Consider the following 18573-nt stretch of genomic DNA (forward strand, 5'->3'; position numbering starts at 1 on the left):
TTTGTTGATTCTTCTGTCTCCTACTCTCTAGATGTGGGCTTTTCCAAGGTACAATTCTTGTGTTTCCTTTCTTCATATATGTTATCTTGGGCAGTCACATCCTGGGGACTTCAAGGACCATCAGTGTGTAGATGACACCCACTTACAAACGTCTCCACATCCTGTTCCCAGGCTGGCAGCTCTACTCGTCTTATGCACACCAATACCTCAAACTTAAGATGTCTAGAAGTGAGCTCATAACCGTCTCTCTCAAAGGAAGTACCCAACTGTGAATGATGTAACAAGCCATCCAGGCCCCCATATTGGACCTTATGCCCATTCTTCACCTCCCACTGCCCCTACACCACAAGGTCCCAAAGTCAATTCATTGCTGTGGCAGATTCTATTGATTGTCTGCCCAATAGTCTATCCCCACTTCTTCTTCGGTCATCTCTGTGATAGGGCAGACTGACAGGTTGTCATGACTATTTAGGAATTTTCCCCTCAGGAGCGGTGGTCCTAGCTTCAGATCAGGAAGAAATTCTGAACATTCTAAAGCAGCCATCAAATTCTCCTTGCTAGCATTTCAGAAGCAGGTATGTGACAGCCTGATCAGTAACATAAAGAAAACTGTGCTTTATTTTAAAATGAAGCATACAGGAAGAGATGGTCTCTTCTTCAGCTGGATGTAGACACGTCTGCCTGTGATGCTGGGAATTGTGGTGGGATCTTGTGACCATGATAGGAACCAGCCCGAGGACCAAGGCAATGAAGGACACTGAAGATGCAACGAAGAAAGACAAAGCCCCTACGTTCCTGTGATGCCATCAACCCATCAAATTAATCAGTCTTGGAGCCACCTCCTTCTAGACTTCTTACGTAAAATAAAACTGTTGTGGGTTAAGCCATTGAATTGGGGGTTTCAATTCCTTACAAGCCAAAACACCCTGTCTTTTTTTTTTTATTAGCTTTATTATTTTTTTTTAAGAAGGGGCCTTGCTCTATTGCCCAGGCAGCCTCATACTTCTAGGCTCAAGGGATGCTCCTGCCTCAGTCTCCTGAGTAGCTGGGAATACAGGTGCATGCCACCTCTCCCAGCTCCTGTCCTTTCTATAACACCCTCACATTGGGGATCTTCTTATGTCTTCAGTTGCCTACCTGGCATACTCCCTCTTCAAGACAAAGTCTACATCATCTCCTCTATGATAGGGCAGGTTAATATGTTGTCATTGGATCTTATATTTATTTACAGCTAACTCTCCATTAGATTATATGATCCTTGGGCAAACTGTTAATCTTTGTATTTCTATTGCCTGGATGTTTGTTAAATACATTAATGAGAAGGATTATTTTTATAACATGGTTCCATTTTGGTCTACTTACAAGATTTTCTTGTAATACTCAATGCTGTTAATAGTTCTTACAATAGAAACAATTGTGTTCAAGGATGATAATAAACTTGGATGAATTCATTATTGAGACATGAGATCTTATATCAGGTGCACATCAACCCACTTAGGAATAGAGAAGAGTTAGAAGTAGAAAATGTGCAGAAAATCAGGGAGGATGGACTAAAATAAAACTACCCTCAGAATTTATTAAATTGATGAAAGATGTCAAAACAAGCCAAAAGATATTTATATTCTCTGTCAATGTAACCTTCAGGAAAAGACCTTTTGAGTTGTTGGTTTTAAGAAATGCAACTTTTCAGAGTGATTTGTTTTCTTCCAGCATCCACTGGAGGCTCCCAGAGATTTCATTTTAAAAGGCAAAACCTTTTGAGACTAACTTCAAGGTGGTATTAAATGCACACTTAAAATATCAAGAAATGTTAGAAGACATCACTTTCAACTCTCATATAAATCCTGACACTATGTCAGCACCGTTCAACAGAACTTTCTGCAATAATAGCAATGTTCTGTATCTGCACCACGCAATATGGCAGCCACCAGCGTCTGAGCTATTGAACATTTGAAATATGGCCAACGTGACTGAGAAACTGATTTTTAAATTTAATAATTAATTCAAATGTGAATATAGTCACCATGTAGCTAGTAGCTACCATGTTGGATAGTGCAGGTGTGTGTTTTTTGTGTCCTGGTAGCAGTCAGGTTAGACTAGGCTATCCTATAGTAAGAAATAAACTCAAAATATTAGTGGCTTAAAACGATAAAGTTTTATTTCTCTCTTCCACTACACCTTCATCATATGTCCCCGAGAACTCTGTTCTACATCTCCTCATTCTGGGATCATCTTAAACACTGCTGGTCACTGGAACCAAGGAGTAAAAAGAAATTTGAGTTGGATATGTGGTGCACACCTGTAGTCCTGGCTACTTGGGAGGCTGAGGTAGGAGGCTTGCTTAAGCCCTGGAGTTTGAGGCTGCAGCGTGTGTTGATCACAACCTGTGAATAGTCACTGCACTCCAGACTAGGCCACATAGCGAGACCCCATCTCAAAAACCAAAAACCAAACAAACAAACAAAAAAGATATTTGGAGGGTCTTGCACTGGCAATAAATGAATGCTTGGCCCAGAAGTGACACATGTCTCTTCCACTCACAATTCATTGGCCAGAACTAACCACATGGCTGTATCCATCCATCAAAGAGCCAAGGAGTGCCACCCCATTATGGATGCCTGGAAGACAGAAATATTAGGTGAATAGCACTGGCGGATAAGTAAGCAAGCATCATTAAAATAACTAGTGCCTCAAACTGAACAAAAATAAATGATGTTTTTAAAAGTGTGGTGTTTGTCTATACAAAAGAAACAACAAAAACATGGGATGAAAAAATATGCACAAATTCCAGAAATGTTTATTTTACAAAATTGAGAAATAAAAAATTTAAATGACATTTTAGAGTCTTACATATTTTTATTAAGCTTTTGAATAGGTAAATCTGTTAAAGAAGAAAAAAGAAGGAAGCACAAGCATAATGTATCTTCCATTATAAAGAGGATAATTCTGTCAACTTCCACTGAAAAAAATCAATTTTTTAAAAAGAAAATTTGTCTATCCATTCCTGCAGCAATAGTATCTTACCATAATTCCAAGTATAGCCTGTCTACAGTTGTTCCAAAGTCATTATTGGAGGATCTTGGAATTAGATGGGACATTAGAGGTCAGCTGTTCTAACCTCCAATATGGGAATCCCTCCTATAGCTCTATCTTCAGGGAGGCAGAGGAATTCCACTACTATTGTGGGAACTCAGTTTATTGGTGGACAGTTGAAACTGCTCAAGAACGCTTGTTGATGCACCAATGGTAGCATCCTGAGCTTTTGATTGGTACTAGCATTATCTCTGGGGGACAGCCAAATTGTACTATTAATTCATATTGTATTTAAAAGTGCCAATTTCCACTAAGTCACATGGCTTCTAGCAAAGTCTCTTTTGAATCATGATCCAATACTAAATAGCAGCTGCCTCTGCAAGAGTTATATATTCTTTAAATCTGATAGGTATCAGAAACATTGGAGAGCCAGACCTGAGGTGTGCCTCTTAACTCTGGCATGCTACTATGAAGGAGTTATTTAACTTCACTGAGCCTCAGTCTCCTCTTTTGTAAAATGGATGTCATAGATTAATAATAGTACTTACTCCAAGGAGTTGTATGAATCAGTTGGCCATCTATTCTGCTTTATTCAAGTGATTAATAAGAATATTTGACTAGAATAGGACTCCAGACTGAACCTTGTACCACACCACGACTGACCTTTTTCCAGGTTAAATAACCACCATTATTTGAGCACATATATCTGCTCCATCACCCACCCAGCCCACACTGTTTCATCTTTCAGGCATAGTTGGACAACCTTTGTCAAATTCCTTACTAAAATCAAATACTTACTCAGATAGTTTATTTGGGCTATCCGTGTGTCTTTCCTTTCTCCATCTCAGATGTTGGGGGATAGTTACTATTTTTTAATTCTCTCTTAATTAGTTCCTCCTTGTTCTTCCAAAGGATATACAGAGGTCTCTGGTTTCTAGGCTACTGCATTTCCTGAGAAGATCCCTAGGCAGAAGTAATTTGAGTTTCCTTGGCTTCTTTTAGAAGGAGCCATTGTATAAAACGGCACATGTGTAGCTAAGACAGATCTCTCATTTTACTTGAGGGGTGTGTGTATGTCTGTGTGTGTGTCTGGTGGTGCAACAGAGCTTAAATTACATCTTTAGAATTCTGCTCCCATCTATTTATTCAATATCTCCACCATCAAACCAGTGCTTAGATTCCCTATCACTGTTGCCATCATCACAGACAATTAAGATTCAGAAGGAGGAGATAGCCTGAAATTTAATCCTAACCAGCAGTCAAATCCAAATTCCTAAAATCTGCATTGGGTGGTAATGTGTTCTGATAATCCAGTTTAGTGAGGGAGGAAGCGCCCCCTAGGAAACAATAATAAATAGTTCTCAGCAAGTCCTTTTGTTGACAATGTTATCCAAGAAACCATCTTCCCTAGAGACTTTTCTAAACTTTAGACTGGTTTTCTCCTTGCCACAGAAATCCTTTTGTTAAGAGAAATTGTAAGTAAATACAGGAGTGGCAGGTCTCTGCTAAGCACCAACTCTGTCTCCAGATTCTTTCAATTGTCAGTCTCTTATCAGTCTTTTTGGGAAATCAACCTTCTGGCCCAGGAATCTCTCTATCAAATGACAAAATGAATGAAATTATTCAGAAGCCCTCTTCTCAGACTAACTTAGTTTATGTCTAATATTTTAATCACTTAAATTCTATGCAAATGACAATAGCAATAACCTTCCATTGCATTTTCTTCCAGTATTATGTACTGTCACCTTGAACATCATATTTAAAATATTCCAGGTCATAGGCGAGGGCATAAAACCCCTTGTTCAGTATGGAGTTAGATTTGAAGCTTCTCAGTAAGCTGAAGCAAATGAAACTCAAAACAGCAGAAATACAGCCCTGGAAGTAATGAAAAATAAACACAATCAAAATAATGCACAACAGAGTATAGATGAAGGAAAATCAGTTAAACATTGCAAAGTTATTGATGGCATTATATATACTGATGGAAAAGGTAATGATAAAGTGTAAGAGAGGCAGCATCTTAGCCCTGGTTGTAAGAACTAAGAAAGCTTTACAAATAATCAAAATCTATCTCCAGATAGATTTTATAAACTAGCATTGTAACTCACCACCATCGACTGCTCAAAACATGCCAAGCTTTGAAAGAATATGTGTAAAGCCCTTACTGAAGTGCCTGTGTGTGGTATCTATCCAGTAAATTTTAGTTCCCCTCGATTTCTCTGTTGTAGACATCAGTATACATTTTTTTCCCTGCCTGAAACCAACGTTTTGAAGATTTTTCAAGAGTCTTAATTTTGAGGCATTGCTGCCAGTTACAAAGTCCTAATACCCCAATTTACATTTTGACTCTCCTGAAAAGTGAATATTTTAACATAAATTCAATTCAGTGGAAAAGATTTGCAGGCCCCAAGTGTCCATGTGATTACTGCTTTTAGTCTCTTTAACTCTAGCACTCTAGATTTTGCTGATCCCAAGCCATTTATTAAACAGTTTAATTGCTCTAGCTTTTCCCTCTTGTGGCTCATCTCGGTTTTATCTTCTTACATTCATACCAAGGCCTAGGGACATCATGAGATTACTCCAGCAGAGGCAGAATCTGCCTTTTCCCTTCTTCAGTTGCTGGTGCAGGCCACAAGCTTGACATGCTGCATTTAATTGATTTTCTATTGTGACCAGTTTATGTCTACACTATAGGTAACAACTCTTTGTGGAAGGTCACTGTAGATCAGAAAGGCAAGGTTATTTCCCTACCTTCCAGCTGCTTACGAAAATAACAATAGAAATAGTAATAACATTAATGGAGGACCACCATCTGAGCCCATTTCATTAGTGTCTTGGATAATTTTATGAAGGGTAAGCCCTCCACGTCACAGAATGCAGCTAAAGTTCATTCTGTCCTTATAACTGGTAGGTTTTAAATGGTATAGTTATACAGTAAAAGCTCTGCTCTAGAAAGTATTTTGCTTGGGAAATACTATATCATATTGCCGATTGTAATTTTAAAGGTATATTGTCAAAATGCAAACTTAGATATTTCATAAAACCTCTGAGGATCAGCTATAATTTTGAACTTCCCTGCTCTTTGAAGACAAGACAATGATCTTAAAAGAGCCAGGAAGTAGACATTTTTAATGTGTATATGCCTTTAAATAGTGACAGCCAAAAATAGGGATCAAGAGAAAGAATGAAGAGTGAATCCGGCCATGTGAGTGATATTGTTGGGGAGTTTGTAGGGGAATGCCAGTGGTTACCATCTAGGCTCCCGGGAAGCATCGCCAAGCTGTGGTTGTCAAATGGGTGGCCAAATCAGAGGATAATGGTTATGGTTTGGGATATAGCCAGGGTCACCTAAAGGGCAGGCAGGCGGGCTGGCGGGTTGTGCATGTGGGCTCTACCTTGATTCCATCTTGATTGCGTTGCATCTATCGCCATGGAAGCCCCAGATGGGAAGTGCTCTTGAGACATCTATAGGGTTGTCCATACTATGGTGAATTTTGGAGTTGTCCCACCTGGCTTCTTGTGCCTGCTAATAGTGCTCATTTAAGGGTCTGGTGGCTTTGGGAAAATCCTTCATAACACCCCTTCTTCCTCAAGATTACCCTGGAAGGTAATTTGTGCCATAAAAGTGACCAATTGTCCTAGTTTTTATCCAGGACTGTGCCAATTCTAGCACTGAGCATCCTGCATCCCAGGAAACTCCTTGGTTCCACCTGTGTCAGCTGAAGGTCTCACACTGTTGTGGAAGCGTGGAAGTTCTGTCTTAGGGACTGTATCCCTGCTCTGGGAGTGGAAGAGACGGGCAGTGCCTGTTATTATTCTCTTTGCCCAGCCAGGCAATGGAGGCCTGAAGAGGTGAAGCCACCTGTCCTAGAGCTGGTGAGGAAGAACTAGAAACAGCACAGAGGTGACCTGAATCCCTGAGCAACATCCTCTCCACCTGGCAGCAATAGCTTTTCAATTTTGTCCATAAGGAACCTCACTGTTGCGACCACTTACCTGGAAGAACCTTGGTGATCTCACCCTTTCTTTTCACCAGCATTTGCTAAACTGGGCTGAGTGGTGACCTTTCTGGCAGGAGGCCAAAAGGTCACACATTTCTGGCTTAAGCATCACTCCTGAAACTGTAAACAAAGACTCCTCTGTAGGAATGAAAAGACAGAAGCACCAATATGTTATTTCCTGGGATCTTTTGTGGTATATTTCTGTCTGTTGTCATATTTGTCACCTGAAGAAATGTCAAAACATGAGCCAGACTTATTTACTAATAATTCATACTGACTCACGGATGACTCACTTTACTGAATCTACTAATAGTTGCAAGTGCCTTCTATTTAATTCAATTTAATGCATATTTACCTAGTGAACGCTTGTGCAAGGCAGTATGCTTTGTGTTGAAGATGATAAAAATAGGAACAAAACTGGGAGGAACACACACATACACGTATAAACAAGGACCAAAAGTGAGGCACAAACAAGGATTATGTTAACCCCTCCCTCCAAGTCTTCGGAGCACAAAGAGGGCACAGACAAGATGCCCTTTGAGACCTGAAGGATAACTCTGCTCTCAATAGTGAATGACTTTCAAGGAGGATATTCCCGGAGAGGGATCAGCATGAGCAAAGACATGAAGGAAGAAAAGTGCTTGAGAGAGCTGCAAGTCATCTTGCATGGTTAGAACAAGACAGGCTGGGAGATAACCTGGGAAAAATGGTTGGAACCAGATGGTGAAGGAAGCTAATGTTGTGCCAAGGAATCTGGATGTTAGAGGGTGATGTTAGGGGGTGACGTTAGAGGGTGAGAGGCAATGAGCGTCATGCTGGGCTAGATACGTTTCAGAAAGTTTTTATTCTTGTTAGATAACTTTAGGCAACCCTTTTTTTTGGGGGGGTGGGGGACAGAGTCTCGCCCTGTTGCCCAGGCTAGAGGGCAGTGGCACGATCTCGACTCACTACAACTTCTGCCACCCGGGTTCAAGTGATTCTCCTGCCTCAGCTTCCCAGAAGCTGGGATTACAGGTAAGCACCACCACACCTGGCTAATTTTTGTATTTTTAGCAGAGATGGGGTTTCACCATGTTGGCCAGGCTGGTCTTGATCTCCTGACCTCAGGTGATTCACCTGCCTTGGCCTCCAAAAGTGCTGGGATTACAGGCATGAGCCACTGTGCCCAGCTGGCAATCTATTTATATAGACTCTAAAGTGCAATTTTTGCAAGTTGAAAAAAATGAACTATTTGAAAATATATATACTACCTTTGAAGCCCAAATCAGGTATTTGGTTAGCTCAGAACACTGGCAGTTTGCATTTTCCCAAGTCCAGAGTTTGGTAAGTGCCTGCTGCTCCTGAATGCTCACTACACTAAAGCTCCCAAAGTTGACACGGCAAGGGGCTTATCTGAAAAATGGGGAAAAGAAAACTTCCTGGCAGATTGCTGTAAGTTTAAAGAACATAATATATGCAAAACACTTTGGGTTAGTTTCTGATACACAATATGTTCTTAATAAATGGTAGCTATTGTTACAAGTATTAGCATAGATACCTGAGAAAAATAGCAACAGGCAGCAGCCACATTGTCGCCAAAGTACACCCACAAAACTGGCTCAGGGCCCCTTTCCAAGTGAGTATTGCTTTTCCCAGGTTCACAATCTGCATAAACCTGGGTTGGTCAAAATACCTCACAGTTTAACAAAAAGAGACGTCTCTGTTCTTAGTGCACCAAAAGCATAAAATGCCTTAATAATGCTGTTTGCTGGAAGAAATAAACTTGCCAGCTCTGCCTCTCCTGGCCTACACCTCTGCCCTAAATGCAGTGGGTAATCTGCGGTCTATCTTCTTCTATTTGGAATCACATTGGCTAGGCTGGAAAGGGGAACCATCATATTTTGTTGCTATGCATAAGACATTTTCACAAGGACATTATAATATGCAATTTTGTATTCTACTTTCTTTTAGCTCTTGTCTAAATAGTATAGACAGTTAAACAGCTAAAATAAACAGTGCGTATACTTTACTGATTATTTTCAAATCAACTCAAATCCAAATCATTTGGGGAACTTCTCTCGGGGAGAAGTATCCTCTTGCCTTGGGGACAGTGGCATGAAAAGCTGGGATTTCCCTCGGGCTTCCTTGCCCCTCAAAAGCAGCAGCTCCTCAAAAGCGGGGAGGGAGAGAGAGAGAGACGTTATCTGGCAGAACATGTTGGGAAGGCAACCGGTTAATCAAAAGGATTCCAATTTGGCCGTGGACTGCCAGACTCTCCTTCCCAACTCATAGAAAAAGAAAGAGGAGGAAGAAAGAAAGGGAAAGAAAAAACGAAAAAAACTGTAGCATGGCTCTCCTTCAGCAATCTCACAAATGCAAAACCTTCCACTCCGGTGACTCCTCATTAGCTTCCTGAGGCTGACAGCATAATTATCGCAGCTGCTTCGCGCTTAGAATAAATAAATATGAAAGCGGGTGTTTAAAAATTTTTTGAGAAGGGAAATTCAGTCATCTAGACAGTCGGCAGGACAAGTTTATTTAAAACTTTTAGATTCTTGTGTATTTAGATCATTTCGGAACGAGATAATGAGATAGATGTCTTTTTAGTCTAATTGAGTTCCTAAGCTCATGGCTGTTGGCTGTCACCCCTTTCAAACTTTGCTTTAACTTTCCTTCCTTTAGAAATCTGATCCTGGTGTCTCCATTTACTCGTCCTGGGCTGATAACCTGGTGAAGGCCCTGTGCATTGGAGTGCAGAAAGTGACTTAATGGGATTGAGGGGCTAAATAACCTTTCACAGGAAACAAGATAATCAAATCTCTTTTACTTGCCCATAATGGCTAACAGAGAAAGCACAAGCAAAAAAAAAAAAAAAAAAAAGCTTGAAAATTAAGCTATCATTTGTAATCGCCCGTGTCACGTGGGTTTTGCACTACTCTTCCACATCATCAATCCATCAGCTGGAGATGCTTAGTACACTTAATTATTCAAAGTGCACACATCCTGGTGATTACGTGGTAATTTTAGCTCATGTGTATGTATAGAGGTTTCATATCTTCAAAGCCCAGAGGATCACACGGTACTTTAAACTGAAGTTGCTAACTAACATGAAGTGCACTTAAAACTCTGACTAGGGGCATAGTACACATACATTTCCGATTAAAGCAGATGATCTTTCATCTTAAAATTAATTAGGCCTATTTATTTTTTCCTTTCTTTCCCTCCTACCCTTCATTCTCCTAGGACCAAATTTATATGAATGCTTGCATTCAGTGAGTTAAAAGCATTATAAAAATAAATATTCTGTCAATCTGGAGTAAAGAAAACTAGTGTTAACCCATTGTGCAGATGGAGAAATTGAGGTTTATGAAGGCCAATAGCACACATTGTGTTGGGAAACAAAAAAGAAGAAAACTCAGGTCCTTTAGCTTTCAACCCACAGCTCAGACTGTCTGTGCTATTTTGTTTTAACTTATTCTTTTAAACAACTAAGACAATATAACACCCCAGTTTAAAGAAAACTCCGAGAAAGGAAATGACCTACAGCCCCTCTAAACTAGAAGAACTTTTTTACTTTGTATACTACCTTTCTGTTTTGTTCATGTGCATATTAATTTTCACAGGTACATTATAATATACAATTTTGTAGTCTAGATTCTTATAGCTCATGTGATAGCACAAGCACTTTCATAATATCACACACTTCTATTAATGATCATTTAAAATGGTTACATAGTACTGTTTGTTGAATCAATATACCAACATTTGTCTAATTGGTTCTCTGGTGTTTAATATTTACATTGTTTCTTTTTATTTAAAAAATTTTAAAACAGTATAGACAACACTGCCATGAACAGTTTCATTAATCTAGGTTTTTGGGTTTTTCCCCCTACTCAATTATTTCTTTAGATAATTTCCAGGGACAAAGGCATAGAGTTGAATGGTATGACCATTTTTATGACTCCTGATATGCATGCTATAATGCTTTGCAAAAGTTTCACTACCATCAACAGAGAATCATTTTACCACAATCTCACCAACACTGGGAGTTATTAGGTTACAGAAAAAAATAACTAATTTAATGGTTATTTGTAGTAAAGCAGTTGATTTATTCCAGTGTTGCTATGCTCTTTTTTTTTCCTCTTGCATAAATTGCTGTTTTATGCCTTTGCCTCATTTCCCATTGGATTCCTTGATGTTTTTCTTATAAAATTGAATGAGTCACAGGTGAAACAAAAACATTTATCACCATTGATTAATACATCTTGGCCAGACACGGTGGCTTACGCCTGTAATCCCAGCACTTTGGGAGGCTGAGGCGGGTGGATTACCTGAAGTTAGGACTTTGAGACTAGCCCAGCCAACGTGGGGAAACCCTGTCTCTATTAAAAATACAAAAATTAGCTGGGTGTGGTAGTGCTCATCTGTAATCCCAGCTACTGGGGAGGCTGAGGCAGGAGGATTACTTGAACCCGGGAGGCACAGGTTACAGTGAGCCGAGATCATGTCATTGCACTCCAGCCCAGGAGACAAGAGTGAAACTCTGTCTCAAAATCAATCAATCAATCTTAAAACCCGAGGGGGATTGCATGTATTATTACAAAAAAAGAAAAGAAAAAGAAGAAACTATGATGGCATTGAAGAAGAAGTTGGTCCTGGGGCATGGGTCTCTATTCAACATAAATTGAGGCCTTTTAATTGTGAGATATTAAACATGTGGAATCTTTCCCAGAAAAGCTTTAAAATAAACACAGTGCACAAGACAGTGGGAAGAGCACAGGACTAGGCCTCAAGATCTTGGTCCTAATTTTGGTTTTGCAGCTAATTTCCTATGAGATTTTTAGCAAGAACAACGAATAGTGGGAAAGGAGTAGCTTTGGCTCCACAACTTCCTAGCTGTGTGACTTTGAGCAATTAGCTTACCTCACTTCCAGCTGTCTAATCTGTAACACGAGGATAACAATTCCAGTCTTATCAATTAGTACACAGATTGATAATTTATATAAAGCACACAGATGCCCAATAAAAGGCAGGTACGATTATTCTTCCCTGGGCATCAGTGATTCATCTATATAATGAAGCTATGGAATAAGTAGTCTTTAAGATCCTTTCCCACTCAGAAAAGAGTTAGAAATGACTCTCTGCTTGCAGACTCTTTCAGCAATGAATGTAACACATTTAATCAACTTAAGGGCTTGGTAGGGCTGAGGGACTTGGTTTTCCTGGACTTTCCCCAGCAACACAATGTTATGCAACCTCATAAACCATGTCTCAACCCAATATCTCCTCTAATGTACTGAAATGGACTGAGGATAACTTTGTGCATAGAAGGTAAGGAAGTGTGATGGAGGACACCTCCAAATTTGCTTTTTAATGTATTGCTTCTTAAGGGCTGATTAATGGAGGATTCAAAAGGTGGACAGGTTGGTCTAAGTTATGTTACAAACTCCTAAAAATAGTATAGAGTCAAGAGAATGGCTGAGAATCTTCCTTCCCTCTTTTCCAACATCCCCAGTCCCTGAAACCTGGCCTCACAGAAAGACAAAAATTCTGGTTCAACTTTGAATAGAATAGACAATAAAATCAATAAACAGAATAGATTTGATATTATGTGGAAGCATTTAGAGTGAACTAAGTTTAGACTAAACTAAGCTTGATTAGTACATGTCAAAGAATGTTTAAATTGTTGCAAAAAGGCATACAATGGTAAGAAAAACTACAATGGTATATGAGTTAAGACTGAGCCACTATTATTAAAAAGAAGATAACTTCAGAATAATCTTAGATGATATTGAGAGGAACATGACATTCCTTTCCCAGTATGCCCTTCTTCCCCAACCATCCAGACCCGTCATCTTTCAAGACTCACTCCCAAAATCATCCTGGATCCCCACTGCTGGAGTTAATCTCACTTCCTTTGAACACTTAGAGCAGTTTGTTTGTTTACGTGATCTGCAGCTGTTTATATACTTGTCTTATTTCCTAAAGGATTGTAAGCTCTTTGAGGACAGGGTCCATGACTAATTCATTTTTGTATCCTTTAATATCACACCTCATAGACACTCAGTAAACCTCCAGTGAAGGAAAGGAATATGATTCTCCCACTATGCAAGCAATTGGAATCTACGCTGCCTCGATATTCTCAGAGACGAGCAAAATAATTGGAGCAGATTCAGAAGAGAACAATACAACAATATGACTAAAAAGTGGAAGATACAGAATTTGCATTCAGAAACAAAAGTTAAAGGAATTCAGCCTAAAGTGGCCTTTGGGAAGTGATATCATAGGGATCTTCAAATATATAAAGGAGGCAACACTCAAAGAAGGCCTGAAGTTCTTTTATTGGACCAAATGAAAATATGACTCAGATTTTAACAGGACCATGAGGCATGCTGAAGAACTTTCAGAGTATAGATATCGGGGTGGTGTGATGAAAGGTAGAGGTAAACACCATGTTTTTCTTCCATCCCTATGTGTACATAAGTATATGCTAACAATGGGGCCTGTGGTCTAGCATTTTTGCAAAATTACTTGTGAAACGAGCAAGCTTTTAAGTTTTAAGATTTTGTTCCCCCTAAGATGCTAATACCCATTTTAAAGGAGAAGGGGATTTAGTCCAGGAAGGAATGGGAGACTCAAGTATGAGATTTGGCTAGCAAGCAAAATGGGACCAACCTAGAGCGAGAGAAAGGGGGGGGGGGAAGAGGGAGAGAGAGAGACAGCCTTTGATGTCCTGATGCGATCAAGAACCAAGGCTTAAGGACCAGACTCCTAAATCACGTGTCATTTACTGCCTCAGATAAGAAATACTTTTCTGGATCAGTGTCTGTAGTTCAAAATGGCTAGGTTCCAAAATCAGTCTTAACTTTCCAAGGGTAATATTTGGAAAGCTTCCTGCAAGAACAGAGCGGAGCCAGCTTTGAGACGGGGCAGCTTAATGATTTTCTACTCCCCCCAAATCATTAAACAGTTTTCCTCTCCCAGAGCCCAAGTTCATGCTGAGGGCAAAGGGAATTAAATGAAGAAGCTGAACCTGCAGCTAAGATTAGAGAGTCGCCAAGGGCCTAATTTTAGGTCCTCGCTGCCTCAGCTGACGTCCTGCCCTGCTGGCTCAGCCACGAGGACCACAAGTGTGGCCATAAGCCGGTGTCTGAGGGGGAAGAGCGACTCCCTGGCCATCTGCAAAAGCAATTAGCTTGCTGTTGGCTGTGTTTTGAGAGGAACTACCAATAATTTCTCCTTCAACAAGTGTTTCTTCAGGTGTTCACGAGTCAATAAGGGGAAATGTCAGAACTTGGCAGACGTTCCCACATGCTTGCCATTCTAATATTCACACTTTTCCACTTCAGGTGCTGTCCAAAAGGAAACTAATCCTGAAATTCCTGGTTTTCATGGCAAATAACCCCTGATAAATGTCCTTTGGCTCTCAGCATACTGCCACAACCTAGGGAAAGCATTGTTCAGGATTTCTAGCTTCATAAAAATATAGATAGGCTGGAACAATTCTTTCATTTTGTGGGGAATTTCTGTGCCACTCCTGCACTGGGATTTAGGCTGTCCTTCCACTCTCCACATATTTCCCTGTCCCAGGCTTTATGCTTTAATTGTCTTCTTTAGAGGGCAGACAATAAGAGCTGGCATCTTCCAGATCAAAGGGGAAACAAAGTATTTTTTAAAGTGACAACTCTGTTATCCTGCAACCAGAGTAAAACCAGAATAGTAAAATGATATAAAGATAAGCCCCTAAATAATTTTATACTGAAATGCCACCAGAGAGCAAAATTCCTTGCATAATGATGGCAGAGAAGCTCTCCGTACAAATCACTCACAGGAGCATGCTGATTTTTGCACAATTCTCATGCCTGGGGCAGCCCTCCTCAGGGATGGAGTTTCTATGTCCCTGCAAGTTGGGAACTGTGATTACCCACTTGTGCACTCTGTCTGCAAAGGAGGCTCTTAATAAAGGCTCATTGCCAGGGGCAATGAAAAAGCAGGCTGGCACTGCCAGGCCAAGGGACTGCATCCCTTAGTAGAAAATGTGCTGGTGTTGAGGGTCACTGTCACGAAGGTGCGCAAACCAGCCCTGGCTGCTTCTGTCTGTTCCTCTATCTTTCTTTCCGGGTAGCTTTGCTTTTCCTATCTATGTGTCCCTTGTTCCCAACTGCCCATCCGTCTCTATGCATATTCCTACACCACCCTGCCACACACACACACAAGCACACACACACATGCACGTGCACATAAGTGCATGAGCACACACACACAGAGGCACACACACCCAATCTTGTCCCCCCCTTCCCCTGTCTCTTGGCACCGGCCCTTTCATCTTCTCCCTCGGGGATTCGAGATGTCGCTGCAGGAAATGCTTGTCCGCCGAGGCAGCAGCAGCAGAGCCCTGTGGCTTTGACAAACCTCATTTAATTGGGAGGAAGCCAGGAGAATTTGAAAGAACTGAAACATCCACGAAACTCCTTTTATCAGGCATAATTTAAACTCTGCATGGAAAAACCCCTATATGTATAAAGAAAAGTCAACTTCCCTCCTGCTGTGAGCACTCCTGGTCTCCCCCCAGTGCAGGCAGCCTCCTGTAAGATTCCATCTTTTCATTTTTCTAAAAGTGTCAAAGTAGATTTGGGCTCTATGACTGGGTGAACAGGGAAGGAATACAGATCGTTCTCTCTCTCACACCCATACACACACATATACACACATACACACACAACCCTAGACATCCATGCACCCCTCTGTTGGTGGCTTTGCTTTTGGATCAGCCAGGAAAATCAAAACCCAGGTTTCTAAGAACACATCAGTTTGACAGTGATTGTTTCTTCCTAATCACCCTGCATCAGGCAAAAGCTGGTCCCTAGAAAACTTTGAAGATCTCCAGCAATTCTCAGCATGTGGAATAATAGATCCTAAAGGAGGGGGGGAACTTTCTTTAAGTGAAGAGAAGGGAGGCAGTGTGTGTGTGTGTGTGTGTGTCTATACATCCAAGTGTGTACACTTGCATGAAGTAGTAGAGTTATAAGTCCCAAGCCTAAGAGGAGAAAGCTAAACAGGAACAATCTGGAGGCTCGGACTGGGACGAGGGGATTGGGATGGGAGTGGCTGGGAAGGAATGGGGCCAAAGTGGGGGCAGAGGTACCAGGAAGGGAGTGAGAAGTGTGGATGTGTCTGCCATGTCTTTTGTTCCACCCACATGCTAACCCCTGCCTGTCCCCTCCTTCCAAATTCCACTTTAGATTCACCTCCAGTCGAATCCATCTCATTTCAATTACTCTTGTTCCTCCAAAGAATTGTCTTTAACACATACATAGTCTCTGCACATCTGCAGTTGATTATGCACAGATTTTCAGCTGTTTGGATACGATTTGTGCTGATATATGTGTGAGGGTGCCCTGTTTCCTTTTCCTCACCCTCTTTTCCTCCCACTTCATAAGATCCTGGAGGCCAAGGACAAGTCTCTTGTTTTCCTCAACTTTTTATAGCACTTAATATGTTCTTGACACTTAATGGCAACTTAATAAATACTAATGACTGACTCTTTCTGCAGGGTTAAGTAAGACATTAACCCCAGTTGTATGATTATGGTTATTTTTGGAGATCCTAAATGACTCACTTTAGTCATAAAATAGAATGCCTCAACAAGTCCCAAACTCAGTGCTTTGTACTGCTGCAGGATGATGTCCCAGACAGAAGGGAGCTGTCTGTGAACCCTGGCAAGACAGGCCAGGCGTTTCCACACCTTATGGACAGTAGCTCCTCACGCTGTCCCGAACCTTAGCCCACCGCACCCCATCACCAATCCCTCACACCCTTTCCAGTGTCCTCATCCTAGTGCCAGCCCTCAAGCCCTCCCTTCTAAGCATTCTTTTCTCTGGCTTAGGACTTCTAAAACCAACCCCGGCTGCTTCTCTCTTCTATTTTTCCTTCCTCGTCGCTTTGCTTTTCCTGTCTACTTGTCTCTTGTTCCTAAAACTATTTTTAGCTGAATGGTGGATTTTTTCAAAGAAACCTCACCTAAGGATAGTCCCCATGACCACTGCCCACATCCTCCTGTAGCCCTTCCTGGCCACAGTCTGAGAAACATGAGGGGAGTTCCAACCACATGATCCCTCAGTAGATTTCAGATTTGGAAGATGACTTCAGGCCCAGGCAGCAAAGGCTGATTTCAGGGTAACTTGTGTTTGTAGGGGTGGACAGCCTGGGAGGATGCTTCCCTTCCCCCAGCACCCCACCCCAGCGCTGCCTTCCACAGCTTGGTATTACCAATCAAGAAAGGCCCAGCTCCCTCTCGGGACATATCCACTTCACCTATCATCTTACTCTGGCAGAAAGAGAGAAGGGTCTTGATAGAAACACTGGTGTGGCTTCCTGGCAGATGGTGGCTAAAGCAAACAACTCAGGGACAACTTCCATCTCATCCAATTTCTGAGTGTAAGTGTATACCTGTGAAGTGTTTGGACCATTACAAAGAAGTCCTTGTAACCTATCCCCATCAGTGCTTCAGAGTTTGAGAGAAGTTCATGCAAAACTCGGACAAGATTGGGCCCCATCTTGCTTCTCCCAGGCAAATGGATCTCTAACTTCACTCCTGGGTGCAAATGCTGTGATTCTCCGGTGCTGAGGCAAACTACTTAAGAACCAAGACTTACACATGCGCACCCACGCATATGCATGCACCCCCTCGCTCACCATCAGGAAGCTGGTACAGCTGAGATGGGAGGGCACTAAAATAATCATGCACGAGTGCTTCCTGGGCGGAGACACGGTCTCTGGGAAAGCCTTTCAGCATCTGGGAGGCCAGGTCTTCAGCTTCAGGAACTCTGCCCAGCCTGGAAAAGTGGGAGAGAAAAATTGAGTTTCTCCAGTAGCCTCCCTTCTGCAAAGAAAAAAAGGGAGAAAAATGAAAAGTAAAGAAAAGGAGATGCCTAGATTTAGAATAATGTTTTAAGTAGAATTTTCCTGGAATTGCTAAAGTTGATGGCAAATGGAAAAGTAACCCCATACTAAACTCTTACTGACTGTCCCATTTCTAAGTTGAAGGAGAAAAATCTCTGCGTTCTGTCACTCAGCTCCCTTGCCCTCCACCGTGTGTCTGGGCATCACGTACACATAAAAGATACAGAATATAATTATAGAAACAGAAATATAAAATCAAGGATTCTTTTTTGAGGAACACTGCAGCCCTAACCAAGCAGAAAGGCCTGATTCAAAATATGTTTGAACTCTGGGAGGCCAAGACGGGCAGATCTGACCAGGAGTTCAAGACCAGACTCGCCAACACGGTGAAACCCCGTCTCTACTAAAGCTACAAAAAATTAGCTGGGCATGGTGGCGCGTGCCTGTAATCCCAGCTGCTCAGGAGGCTGAGGCAGGAGAATTGCCTGAACCCAGGAGGCGGAGGTTGCGATGAGCCGAGATCGCGCCATTGCACTCCAGCCTGGGTAACAAGAGTGAAACTCCGTCTCAAAAAAAAAAAAAAGAATTAGCTGGGTGTGGTGGCATGCACCTGTAATCCCAGCTACTCAGGAGGCTGAGGCATGTGAATCTCTTGAGC

At 41.5% G+C, this 18573-nt stretch overlaps 1 protein-coding gene across 2 annotated transcripts in view; it reads right to left on the bottom strand.

The window, feature by feature from the left end:
* Positions 1 to 2781: 2781 nt before the first annotated feature.
* The window catches only part of CDK15 (cyclin dependent kinase 15), a 91207-nt gene continuing 75415 nt past the window's right edge, over positions 2782 to 18573 (bottom strand). For both annotated transcript variants that reach the window (XM_032278641.1, XM_032278640.1), the window contains exons 12-14: positions 17709 to 17848; positions 7030 to 7172; positions 2782 to 4908 (exon numbers count right to left, since the gene is read on the bottom strand). In XM_032278641.1, coding sequence (XP_032134532.1) covers positions 7063 to 7172; positions 17709 to 17848 — 250 coding nt within the window. In that variant the 3' untranslated portion in view covers positions 2782 to 4908; positions 7030 to 7062. The remainder of the gene's footprint in view (positions 4909 to 7029; positions 7173 to 17708; positions 17849 to 18573) is intronic.

The sequence above is a fragment of the Sapajus apella genome, unplaced genomic scaffold (assembly GCF_009761245.1).
Source record: "Sapajus apella isolate SASKATOON/1434 unplaced genomic scaffold, GSC_monkey_1.0 scaffold10, whole genome shotgun sequence".
Classification (NCBI taxonomy): Eukaryota; Metazoa; Chordata; class Mammalia; order Primates; family Cebidae; genus Sapajus; species Sapajus apella.